Source organism: Octopus bimaculoides, chromosome 3, assembly GCF_001194135.2.
Source record: "Octopus bimaculoides isolate UCB-OBI-ISO-001 chromosome 3, ASM119413v2, whole genome shotgun sequence".
Lineage (NCBI taxonomy): Eukaryota > Metazoa > Mollusca > Cephalopoda > Octopoda > Octopodidae > Octopus > Octopus bimaculoides.
This window is the reverse complement of record NC_068983.1, coordinates 122154277-122168171: the sequence shown is the minus strand read 5'-3', so window position 1 is coordinate 122168171 and position 13895 is coordinate 122154277. Positions and strand designations below refer to the sequence as shown.

Sequence of the window (13895 nt, the reverse complement as noted above, 5' to 3'; positions counted from 1 at the left end):
GTTCTTCGAACAACCAACTCGAATTACAGTGTAAGTGATTGGGTATTCCACATACACTTTATCCCTTGAAGTAAATTTGATGGTTAACAATCAGTGTAATAAGCAATGACACGAATTCGACGGGCTTCCCATTCAATTTCCGACTATCCAATCTTTACTCATCATGCTTTAGGTCGACTCCAGGCTCTCCCAGAAGATTTTTTAATTAAGTGTCGTGTGCATTGGATTCGTTCCCCGAATTTTGAGATGAGCGAAGTAAACTGCTTTTATCCCATTGTCATATGCGATTTAAACTCTTTGGAAATTGTCAAATGAATTATCCACTATAATGTATCAATAAATTATTGTACGCCTTGATATGAAGGAATATAAAAAAAAGTTTTTTTAATGTTTATAACGGATTAAATAGACGAAATGGACTTTTTACGTAATCATTTTAGGTGTCTACGAACTTCTTAAATCACCAAAGGCGTATGCGCACACACTAAAAGTCCAGTTAATTAGGTCAATAGTGAGATTTTCAAAAAGTATGTTTGTTATATATGTATTTTTGCTACTAACCTTTAATATAAAGCTTGTATAAGTTCTTGATGCCTTCAGATGTTTATTTTCATTAGTTGACTCTGTGTGAGTTTAACTTGCTAAACTTTAGCTTTGGAAACCTGTTTATTGTCCATGTTTTCTTATAAACACTGAAATTGAAGAATTAATTATCTTTGATTTACCTATTCCACTTGCAAAATGGCTCATACCAGCTGTTTCTCACCTCCAACATACCACATGCATAAGTCTTTACTACCTAATAATATATTTCTCTTCTACATATCTTCTATTATTGCACAGATCAGTTTGGGTGTAAACCTCCACACTAGGTGTGGACAACATCTTACTCAGAATTTTCCCTACATTCAAATGTGCAACCACTCATTAATGAAGTATAGAAAAATCCACTGTAAAAAAAAGTTTAAACCTTAATGCCAAAACAGTAATTTAATATAAGTAACTTATTTTTGAATTTGTAAAATTATTTTCTCAACACTGATGTATCACCATATTCTTGTGCACCTACAATTCTCCCCCAGTACTAAAACGAATGGTTCTCTGCTCTTCTCTGTATGATCGATCAACCTACTAGAAGTAGCAGTCAAGTCTCTCTCAAATTGTGCCCTACTATTTTAAATAAACAAAGACACATTAAACACTAGTCCCTTATGTAGAAAAGAGATGGGATGTCTGTTATGATTATTGAGCTGCCTGATCAGGACTGACCTGGGGCTAAACAACAAGTTCTACAGCTTCTGTTTCTTTGAAATACCAAGCTGCATACATTATAGCCAAGCCTCTCTGCCTCTGTTACATGTTATCAGTACTGGGTCTCATCTCCAACCCCTAATTGAACAGTCTTCTCAGTCCTTATTAGAAGTACTGTCTTCTGGAAATTCCTTCTAAACCATGTTTTATCCACAAAAATTTAAGCTGAACATTAACAGCATCAAGTTCATTAGTTTGGAAGAACTCTTAATGCTTATATTATTGTTTCTTTTGGATTGTCAGAGTTTATATATTTTTTCTTTTTCTTTGAACATTGTCTTGTGATACATATTGTGAGTAGTATATATAACAAGCATACTTTTTTAAAATGTTGCATTCTTAGTCCACTTTGTTCACCTCAGTTGTAGACCAGTACCATCATAAGATATGAGCACAGTAGACAATTGCCTGGTGGTGCGGGAGCAGAGATCTAGAGGGTCCATGCTTATCTATGTAAGCTGCAGCTTGTTATCAATAAATAAATACTATAGGCCCCCCCATGCATTACTTTGCCTGGGGCTTATAACACTGTCAAGACATCCCTGGTGTGGACATCACCTAGAGCAGCAGTTCTCAACTAGGATTCATATGATCTTTAGAGGTCCGTATAAGATTTTCGGGGGGTCCATGGATGCAAAGTAGTAAATTGGGGATCAATAATAGTATATTAAGGTTCCATGAAAAAATTTTTGCTTTACATGTATTTATGACAAGAAACAGTTAGATTTCTTCCTCTAACATTTTACATAGTTCAACCTACACAAGTTAACGTTTGAAAAACAAAGTAGGGATTTTGAACGAAGTATCTATAAAATTCGTTTTTAAACTTTGAGTAGCAATAGGGGTCTGCTAGCGTAAAAAACAAGTGAGAACCACTAATTTAGAGCCTACCGATATACAGACAGATATAAGGTGGAGAGTAGACAAAATATTTGTTGAGATTGCTACAGTGTACCTTATATGATATATCACTGAATGTTGAAGTATACAGTATAGTCCTACAAAATGTAAAATCCTGCTGTACCTGTGGCAAGGGATTGGTGGTGTTGGTCACATCTAATCATTCAACTGATTACCTATGTACTGTATGTCTGTCTGTTCAATTAGAGTCGACCTAGAACTACACAATAACAAGAACAAAGTTATTATTTACTGTTCTGTTTGTTTGATGTGGCCAGGGTCTTGCAACAGAGTGAGTGAATTTATGTATCAAGGTACTAATATCGGAGATGTTGCTTCACAAGACAAAGGACTTTCTCCACTCTCTATTGGTTTTGTTGACAAATTAACCATCACTAGCATAATAGCATAAGGATCTAAATCTCTTCTCATATAACATTAAATATATTTTTTTTTTGCAGGCCATAAAGCCACATGTGCCTTTAATTAAGTTTCCTGACCGAAGAGTAAAAGGTATTTGTTACTAACATTGATTAAATCTTGTGTTTTCAACAGTTATAATTGCACAAAAACAACATTAATCAACACCACTTGATAAAGGGTGTCTGGATACATATGTAACACTGATTAATGGTTTCTTGATATGTTATATGTGTGGTTGTGTGATAAGAAACTTGCTTCCCAACTACATGGTTCCAGGTTCAATCCCACTGCATGACACCTTAGGCAAGTGTCTTCTACTATAGCCTTGTGAGTGGATCTAGTAGATGGAAACTGAAACAAGCCCATTGCATACATATGTGTGTGACAGTGTATGTATTTGTGTCTCCTTGTCTTGACATTGCCTTATAGTTGTAAAATGATTGTCACTCATTCATTTCCAATATTCTAGAAGATCATGTCTGGCCATGGGAAACATTACTTTGCTTGGAAACAGGTGAGGGTTGGTGGCAAGAAAATCTACCTCCAATAAGCTCCATCTGAACCATGCAAGCACGAACATTAAATGATGATGATATGTGTGTGAGCTTGTATTTCCTCACATTCACTGGTTTGTGAACAATGACATCCTGACAGTGTTGTTTGTTTGCAGCCCACCATGGAAGTAAGACTGGGCTTTATGACATGTTGCAAAAATGGTTCGTTCAGCTGGTGCCATTTGTCTCTAATCTTTTGCATAAAATAGGCTGTTTATTCTTCAGTAGACTGAAGCAAGATAATAAGATCTTGATGTAAAAAAACAAAAAACTCTGCTCCAATGTACTCTCATCAGTTTCATGCAAGCATGGAAAAGTAGATGTTAAAACTGTGGCAATAACGACGATGATCAGCATAGTTATTTAGTCCTTTTTAATTTGTCCAGCCCCTATTTGGTATCCAGTTAAATGCATTTCTTTTAGTATTTGTCAAGGTTGATTTTGTTGTTTAGCTGAATTCATTAGATTTATGGTCAAATTTATTCCTGTGAATATCATTCCACTGCATCTAGGACTGCATTATGCAGTGTGTCCTTCCACTTCAAAGGTGGTATAGTGTAGGATTTGAGGGATATTTGTAGCTGGGCAAGTTTCTTGAGATTTCTTCATTGATTTGAGTTAAGATATTTATTGGCTCAAATGATGTTTCTTATTGAGAGAGATTGGATGATATTCTATACATAACTCAGCTACAGTGGCAACTATAGATCAAAAGTTGTCTGGTGAAATAAACCAAAAATGCAATAAAAATAAATATTCTGTGGAAGATAGGAAATGATCAACATTGCTTGTATGACAATGATTCTCATTTACAACCATAATGATGTCAAGACAAAGCTACATGAAAAGCATACACACACATGCTTAACATTAGGAACGACATCAAGTTATAGAAACCAAGCCAAAGCAGATATTGAAGCTTGGTACAATCGTCTGTCTCACTGGTTTCTGTCAAACTGTCCAACCCATGCCAGCATGGAAAAAAGGATGATATAATACAGTGGGCTGTTTTTTTATTTCTACCTCCTGAATCCACTCACAAAGCTTTGATCGTTGGCTTGGGGTTGTTGTAGAAGACACTTGCCCAAGGTGTCACATAGTGGGACTGAACTTGAAACCACATGGTTGGGAAGTAAGCTTCTCACCCACATAACCGTGTCTGTGCCTGTTTTTAGAAAGTTAATTAATTAGATGATGAATATCATCATCATTGCTTTAACCATTTAGCATTCAAATTATTCTGTAAGTGTAATGCTTATTTATTCACATTGTTTTTAAATGATCATGCAGTATCTTGTAGCTTCGATATTTTGATGATGTGATTGTCTATTTGTAAAATAACCTTGTAGGGTAGATGTTAGAAGCCAGATCTGGCCAGTTAGAACATAAAATTTGTAGAATATTTGGGCTAGATATGGCTGGTTTAAATACTAAAGGGTTAATGTTTACTTTTCTTTCTGAAGAGTTTTAATCTTGTATTCTCTTTGTATAACTTAATGCTGTCTGGACTGAGCTGATGTTAAATACTTCAGCACCACATTTCTTATGATTGTAAACTCCTTCACAAATAACTGATAAGAAAGTGTAATTTATGCTAGACTTAATACAATATGTATTGATGTTTCAGGGGTAGTGAAATCTACTTCTTCACAAAATATGACACCATCAACTTCACCTAATGTTTCCAAATCTACAAACATAACTTTAGCCACCTGTTTAGAATGGGAAGATTTACCAGCCAAGTACCACAGAAAGTCTCTTACACCTGAGGAAATGGAATTTATTGAGGTGAGTGTCTTTTGATTGCGTATTATTGTTTCTGATTGACAGGATATTTTACAATATTTTGCAAATATTTTATAATATTATATCATTCTTTAAGGAGGCAAACTGGCAGAATGCACACTGGGCAAAATGTTTAGTGGCATTTTATCTGTCTTTACTTTCTGAGTTCAAATTCCACCAAGGTTGATTTTGCCTTGCATCTTTTCAAGATCAATAAGATAAGAACCAGTTGAGCACTGGAGTCAATGTAATCAAGTTACCTACCACCCTGAAATTACTGGCCTTGTCCTAAAATTTGAAATCTATATTATATCATACCTTGATACTGTGTGGACTGGAATCCCTGTTGACAAGCTGTTGATATTAAAAGAAGGGTTAAATACTTATAGTATGCAAATTAGCAGCCCCTGATCTTTGAAGCTACTGGATTTGTTGTGTATATAAACCGATAGGCTACTTATTTCTTAGGGATTACTCAAGTGATCCTTGATGAAAACCTGCTACAGTTCATCACTTTTTTAGCCTACAGAAAAATAGTTAAATCTGTCATGTTTATGTGTCATCTATATAGGTTTACATATATCATATCATACCTTGTTACTGAATGGACTGAGATCCCTGTTGACAGGCAGCTGATATTAAATAAAGTATTTGTTGCGTTTTGAACAGATTGGCTACTTATTTCTTTGGGATTGGCCAAGTGCTGTAGACACCTAATGAGGTTCAGAAATCAATTGTTCATTTTTTTCAATCTATGAAGAAATAGTTAAATTTGCTCTGTTTATATGTCTACTACATAATATTAAATGTCTGATAACCTCTTGAATTTGAGAAGAGAATTTGACTTTGTAACGTCTTATGCATGTCCTCTGCCATTTTGTGGATAGTTCTGAAAATTTTAATTATTTTATGGAGATATTTTTACAGTTGGAAGACCTTTCAGATAATGCATTTTTAGTTCCAAAATATAACATCAGCACTGTGCTTATCTGGTTTTCATGCTATTCCAGCAGTTAATCTAACTTTGAGTTGTGGTAACAAAATGTCAATGATTCTTGTTAACAGCATAAACTTCAAAATAAATTGTCATCAGAGACAATAATGACATTACATCATCATCCTTTAACATTCGTTTTCCATGCTGGCATGGGCTGGATGGTTTGAGCAGAGCTTGCTTGTAGGAGAGCTGCACCAAGTTCCAGTCTAATTTGGTTTGGTTTCTACTGCTGGATGCCTTTCTTAATGCCAACCACTTACAGTGTGTGCTGGATGCTTTTAATGTAACAGTAGTACAAACACCTTTATGATCCACTAATGATGTTTCTTTTCAATAATATATATCTAAAGATTTACTAGGTTCCTTTACTTGTGATGCATTAAATATCTTCCTCTTAACATTTATAATACTCTACTTTTTATTTCTTAATATGTTTAAACCAGAGCTAGACTATGTGTTATACTTGAAATACATAAATGTGTAGGTGTGTATGTGTGTGTTGTAAGCTACAGTTGTCTACATACACCTATCTCTCCTTCCTGTTCTTGCTGAAGGTGTCGTTTGGCCTAACGTTTTTAAACATTTATTATATAATAAATAATAATAATAATCCAGCTATAGAAACCATGCCACAACAGACAGTTGGAATCTGGACAGCTCCCTGCTAGCCAACTCCAGGTCAAACCGTCCCGCCCACACCAACATGGAGAGTGGACATTAAACAATGATGATGACGACTTAATTTCTACTTCTTGTTTTTCAGAGAGGAGGCCCAGCCTAATGGATTTATCTCCAGAATGTTACAGCCAGAATGCTAGTGTTGTTTATTTATTATAAAAGCTCAAGGAACTTACAACCATGATTTAGACAAAAAAAAAAAAAAAAAGACTCTCATATTGTCAAACAAGTTTTAACAGTTCTGAGAGGTTTATTTGGAACATAAAAGTATTGAAAAATCACAGCATTTAATTTTAATAAATGCTAATGATTGTAAAATAAATACTTGTTATTATAAATTTATTTTTTTCATGTCATTTAAAACTCAACATTTGTATGTATTGATGTCAAAATTAAGTTTGGAATTTTTTTAAATCTTTAGCATTCAAACAACTTGTTTTGAATTAATCATGCATTATTTTTTTTTTAATTTTGGACAATGTGATTTTTGTATTTTTAGAATGACATTGTAGGGTAGGTGTGAGAGGCTGGATCTGGGTAGTTTGAACACAAAACAATAGAATATTTGGGCTGGATGTAGCTGGTTTAAATGCTAAAAGGTTAGTTAAATGATTGATCTTCAGTTAGTAATTATTTAAGATTAAATTCTTTTTTTAACTCTAAAATATATTTCTTTGCTAAGCACACCAAACTTCATGAGGTGCATTACTTCAATTCTCAATTCCTTTACTTACTTGACTGGTACTTTATTTTACTGACTCCCAAAAGGATGAAGGGTAAAGGTCACCTTGGCAGGATTTGAACTCTGAACACAAAATGCCAGAAGAAATGCTTTGTAGTGTTACTTCTGACACTATCATTTCTGCCAGTTCACCTCATTACTATTACTACTACTATTACTCAGAATCATTAGCATGCCAGGCAAAATGCTTAGCAGCATTTCATCTGTCTTTATGTTCTGAGTTCAAATTCTACGAAGGTCAACTTTGCCTTTCATCCTTTCGGGGTTGATAAACTAAGTATCAGTGAAACACTGGGGTCAATGTAATCGATTAGTCACCTCTCCACAAATTTCAGGCCTTGTGCCTTTAGTAGAAAGGATTATTATTATTATTGATAATAATAATAATATAGGCACAAGACCATAAAGATGGGGTGGATAGGATATAGTTAATTAAACTGACCCAAGTATTACACTGGTACTTTATTTTATCAGCCTTATAGGGCTAAAAGCAAAGTTAACTTCAGAAAGTATTAAGGTCAGAATTTAAAGGAATGTGACTCAATACCAAATAGTTTTCTCAAATACCAACAATACTAATTTAATATATTTACTTAGAAAAACTAAATAAAAACAGTGCTACTCTGCTTTAATGACTTTTTTTTTTATTTGTTGGGTGTGGAGAGATCAGTCCTTGGCCTTTGCAGATTCTCTAAGATCAGTGAGATTGTTGCTATTTATGTTCCTCCCAAGCCTTTGTAAATGAACAGCCATGGGAAAGACATGAGCATGGAGGAAATTTCAGAGGGTGAATGTTCTGGAAAGGGAGGATTTGGAGTAGTGCAGGGTCTGATAAATTGGAGATGAATGGGACACGAATGCCTGAGTAGCGGTGACATGAGTGCAGCCAGCTCTGAGGTATAGATGCCGTCATAGTAACAATAGAAAAAGCAGTGTCTGAAGAGACAGGTACTTGTGGGCCAGAGGTTGAAACATATCTCAGTGAGTTAATGCTGATCAGTTGAGTAGCCTTTTGTGGATACAGTCAAAGGAGTCTATGTACAGCAGCAGTAGCACTGCCCAAGATGTGAGAACAATATTCTGTAGTGAGCCTCATCCAAGCTTTATAGAATATAATTGTTGTGGGTTGAAGAAGAACCTTCTGCTACTGAAGAGAAGGGCCAGCTATTGCAATGCAGTTATAAGTATATTAGGGATGTGGTTTCATCAAGTGAGATCCAACAGGTGGTACAATATTGAGGGCTCTAGCTGAGTGCTGCTCATGATTAAACAGCAATGATGTCTTGAAAAGAGACGAGAAAAACTAAGAAGATGACTTGTGCATAATAAATAACAGCTACTTCATTTAATGTTCGTTTTGTAAGTTTTTCTACCTAACTAAGATGGACAAAGCTCTGAAGATAGTGCTAGTAGTAAAGATACCTGCTAGGTTATTGTACAAATGATTGTATTTGTAAAATCAATTAACCCACACAAATGTGGAAAAATAATTCTAAAAGCTCATTTATCAAAAATCAGTTTAATATTTGGCAACCTCAAATAATTTGACATGAATGATTTAAATCATTGTTTGCAACTACAAATATTTTATTTTTAAAATACACTTTATTCTTTCAAAATAGATATATAAATAAAATGGTCTATCTTACAAAATTCTTTAATTCTTTTTCTGAACAACAGTGGAAATTTCAAATAACCCCAGTTGTAAAGTAATTACTGGATGGCCCCCATCCAATTTTATAATGCCTCTTCCGTCTCAAAATAATCTTTCAATGTGGATGTATCAAGTTGGATGATGAGATGCTCTATGCCATCTGCAGCCTGAAACAAACAAATTGAATAAATTAGTTGTATCTGATTGGTTCAGTATTTGGTTTGAATACTTGAGACAAGTATTTCTACTACACAATTCTGTGATTATTTCCCAGTCTACAATTCAGATTTAAGTGTATTCAAAACAAAATGTCAATTTGAATAAAAGTCACAATTAAAATAATTTACAATCAATATTATATAATATGCTAAAGATTTAAGCTACTATAACTAACAATAAATTCATAATATACCCCATACGTGGTCTTTGTCAATAGCAGGGACACATAAAAAAACACTCAGTACACTGTAAAATAGTTGATGTTATGAAGGGTATTCAGCTGTAGAAACCAAGCCAAAACAGACAACTGGAGCCTGGTGCAGCTCTCTGACTTACCAGTTGCAGTCAAACTGTCTAACCCATGCCAGCATGGAAAACAGACGTTAAATGGTGATAAGGTTTCTTTTATTTACAACAGGCCACAAGAAGTTAGTGACTGTTCATGTTACTCTCTAGACTACTACATAAACTAAAAGACTGAGATGTAAATATTGAGTTATTTTTAAGACAGTAATACAACAGGAAATTTGGCTGTTGTTTCTAGCAGGTTGAGTAAAATGTAAAGGTTCTTTTGTTGGTACTACTGAGTCTCTACCTCTATGTAGTCGTCTGACCTGCTAGAAACAGCAGCCAAAGTCTCTTTCAAATCTCATCCTCGTATCTTAAAGGAAGAGAACATATTAAACAAAGTAGCCTTGATATACAGACAAGATGAGATAGTTAGACATAGGCCACTTTCAATCATAGATCTGCTTGATCGGGATGATTTGGCGAGGCTAAACCACAACAACCAGGCAGAGGTGTGTAATATATTGCAAGAATTGGCTCTATAGTCCACACTCAATTGCTCAACAGACTATGTGGCTGACGATGACTACATAACAATATAACTGCTCAGGTGCTAATACACTTTGCGGAAGGCAACCAAGATTGAGTGGCCATGTTAAACAAATGACGGGCTAGGTCCAACCACCAATAACAATGCAGGTCCATCCTACAAGCATCCACGCAGTTTCCTTCTACCAAGTTTCACTCACAAAGTATATGCTGGTAAAAGACCATAGGAACCATGTAATAGGATTAAACATGGAACCATTGCAAAGTGAACTTAACTACACATACCTGCATTGACATGGAAACCTGATTGTGTTCTAATTGAATCATTAGCATACTGGGCAAAACGCTTAGTGACATTTCACCCATCTTTATGTTCTGGGTTCAAATTCCGCCAAGGTCAATTTTACTTTTCATCCTTTCAGGGTCAATAAAATAAGTACCAGTTGAATACTGGGGTTGATGTAATTGACTTACCACCTCCCCAAAATTGCTGGCCTTGTACCAAAATTTGAAACTAATATTTCTGGACCTTAAGGTGGAAAACTGGCAGAATTGTTAGCATGCTGGGCAAAATCCTTAACAGTATTTTGTCTGTCTTTATGTTGTGAGTTCAAATTCTGCTGAGGTTGACTTTGCCTTTCATCTTTTTGGTGTTGATAAAATAAGTGTCACTTGTGCCCTAGGGGTCGATTACAGCAACTTATCCCCTCCAGCAAACTTGTTGGCCTTGTGCCAAAATCTAAAACTAACATTTCTGGACTTTCGAGGCAGTAAGCTGGCAGAATTGTTAGCATATTGGGTAAAATGCATGGTGACATTTCATCGGTCTTTACATTCTGTGTTTAAATTCCGTCGAGGTCGACTTTCTGGACCTTCGCAGTTCAAACATCTGGATAAGTAGGTGGCAAACAAACAGAACCAACATAGAGTTGAGAGCATTTGGTTTATTGAGGACATGAAAACCTCTCTAGTGTTGGTACCGCAATAAAAATGCACCTAGTACACTCTTTAATAATTGGCATTAGGAAACTAAACCCAAGTTAAAATGTCTGGAGAGCAGTAACTTTAAATGAGAACCTATTGAACTATAACACACCATTTGAACCTGTGCCAGCAAGGAAAGCAGACATTAAAATATGTTTCTCCATTTGTCATATTCATCAACTTCATGTAGCTTATCACTACATTTCTTTCCAGTCTTCACATATTCTTGAAATTCACAGCCCATGTCTTGCTACAATGTATTATTGCATCCTATTCTTTTGCGACACCCACCTCCACTACTGATTGGTCACCTAGGTAACAGGAGCTACCAACTACTTCTAAGAAGTCTTCAGAGCAATTGAGAGACATCTGTTCTTGTATGCTCTTACTACAAGCTACTCCTAGGCATTTATTACATATGGAATTCTCCTGTGTTAGTCTGCCTGAGATTCTATGGCATCTTTTGTGTACCCATTGCTTGTATTGGGTTCACAGTTATGGAGTTACTATCTATACCCTTTACTGCATATTGAGCATGATCAATTTCCAAATATAAAATGTAAAGAATTAAATTTTACCTTCTTAGACTTAATCAGCTTATGGTCTCTGAACTCTGTCAACTGTGATCGCAAAGCAATATCATTGTTTACTAAAAATGATTCTCGGCAACGCAGGTAGAGGTCATGGAAAGACATTCCTGAAGAAACAATGATAAATACATGAAAATACAACTTCAAGTGACAGTAAATGTATATATATCATAAATGAGTTGGTATTAATATGGTTATAATGTTTTTGAACTATTAACTTCTTTAGAAATAGAAAATGTTTAATATTTATATCTGAATTATTTTTTGTTGAAGATCAAACTGATGGAAACATAGTGTATGTTTTGAAAGTCTTTTCATCTCAAAAATGATATTAATAGTCCCCAAAAATCGTAGTTTTATTGAAACAATACAATTTAATATGTAAATCAGTAAAAACAGAAGACAAAATGCAGATTACGAAAACATTAATTTCTTCTAAGAATAAGTATGTGTGTGTGTAAGACAAAAATTTTTAAATATGAAGACGAAGTAAAAAAAAAAAGAGCAGTATATCAGGTTGAGGTAGTATTTAATTAAAGTAGCCATCTAGGTATCGTACTTAATATATAAACACTGTTGAAAGGCTAGTTACTACAGTATTTGTCCTGAGATAACATCTCTTAAGGACTTGCTGTATTCTCAGGTCATCCCTTAAGTTCTGTCCGAATTTTGAATAAAGAAAACAAGTGATCAAATGTTATATTTAATTGAAATTTAATCATCAATGTACTTTCCCTGATTATCTATGAGTTCGCAAGAATGGAGAGAAGAGCAGATGTCAACTTGAGATTTGCGGTTGCTTTCGGACAATTCATGAGGCACCCATTTTCCAAGTTTAGGAACCTTTCCCATTTGTTGAAGATGACGATAAACAGTTGTATGGTTTGAACTAAGCTTTATTGCCAATTCTTCAACTGATAATACAGGATTTTCTTCAAGTAATGCCTCAAGGAGCTTATCATCAGACTCAACTGGACGTCCTGTTCGATCTTCATCTTCAAGGCTGAAATCTCCACTTCTGAATTTTGCAAACCATCTTCTGCAAGTTCTTTCATTCAAGCATTCTTTCCCATAAATTGAGTGTATGTTTCGAATTGCTAAGGCTGCAGAGTTTCCTTTTTTGTACTCATAAAGCATTATGTGCCTTAAATGCTCTTTGGATACTTCCATGTTAGAAAGGGTTATAATCAAAGAAATTTTAATTCTATTCTTCTGTAAAATAATATTTAATTAATTTAAATGTACACAAATTCATAAAAATAATTTTTTATTCCATTAGACATTCTAAAATACTATTAAATTTCAGTCAATTTTAAAAAAGGTAAAATTGAACAGAACTTATGGGATGACCTGATAAAAGGAGAATATCAGGAGTCCCCTTCTGCTGCTACCACAATGACCCAGCAACGATCAGAAGGAAATGAAACACCAGCACCATGTAATTTTGTAAGGAAAACATGTGAACTTCCAGAAACTGATATAATGAAAATTTAATTTATTTTTCCATTTATTTCAGCATGACTAAATCATCTTTTTAAGTGACTGAAGCCAGTAGCATATTTTGATAAAAATGTAAATACTTTCTTGCTTTTACTCATGATAAATTTCTCAAAGTATTTTCTTTGTTTTGTTTTTTAATATAAATTTACACATGTGAAGCCCCTTAACTTTTTCTGTATATATCCTCCTCCTCCTCCACATTTCCATATTTGCAATGGTCAGACAGAAATCATTGCAGCAGATTTTCTATACCTTTCCTGTCACTAATCCTCACCTGTTTCCAAGTAAGGCATTTTTTCTCATGGCCGGACATGTTTTAATGGAAGATTAGAAATGAAGGACACCACTTGTATATTGGTAACACTCATTTACAACTATCACATGGTGTCAAGGCAAGGGGACACCAACACACATACAAATATATATATATATGCATAAATATATATATATATATATATATACATATATCATCATTATCATCATCGTTTAATGTCCACTTTCCATGCTAGCACGGGTTGGACGATTTGACTGAGGACTGGTGAACCGGATGGCTGCACCAGGCTCCAATCTGATCTGGCAGAGTTTCTACAGCTGGATGCCCTTCCTAACGCCAACCACTCTGAGAGTGTAGTGGGTGCTTTTACGTGCCACCGGCACGAGGGCCAGTCATGTGATACTGGCAATGGCCACGCTCAAAATGGTGTTTTTTACATGCCACCTG

General features: G+C 34.9%; 2 protein-coding genes across 3 annotated transcripts in view; one reads left to right on the top strand and one right to left on the bottom strand.

Annotated features, from left to right (window-relative positions):
* The window catches only part of LOC106870152 (alpha-ketoglutarate dehydrogenase component 4), an 8406-nt gene extending 1420 nt beyond the window's left edge, over positions 1-6986 (top strand). Inside the window, exons 2-4 of the mRNA XM_014916151.2 lie at positions 2673-2724; positions 4816-4976; positions 6734-6986. Of these exons, the coding sequence (XP_014771637.1) occupies positions 2673-2724; positions 4816-4976; positions 6734-6751 (231 nt within the window). The 3' untranslated portion in view covers positions 6752-6986. The remainder of the gene's footprint in view (positions 1-2672; positions 2725-4815; positions 4977-6733) is intronic.
* Positions 6987-8953: 1967 nt separating this feature from the next.
* LOC106870148 (origin recognition complex subunit 2) overlaps positions 8954-13895 on the bottom strand; it is a 24272-nt gene continuing 19330 nt past the window's right edge. For both annotated transcript variants that reach the window (XM_052966513.1, XM_052966514.1), the window contains 2 exons: positions 11663-11781; positions 8954-9211 (listed from right to left, as the gene is read on the bottom strand). In XM_052966513.1, the coding sequence (XP_052822473.1) occupies positions 9128-9211; positions 11663-11781 (203 nt within the window). In that variant the 3' untranslated portion in view covers positions 8954-9127. The remainder of the gene's footprint in view (positions 9212-11662; positions 11782-13895) is intronic.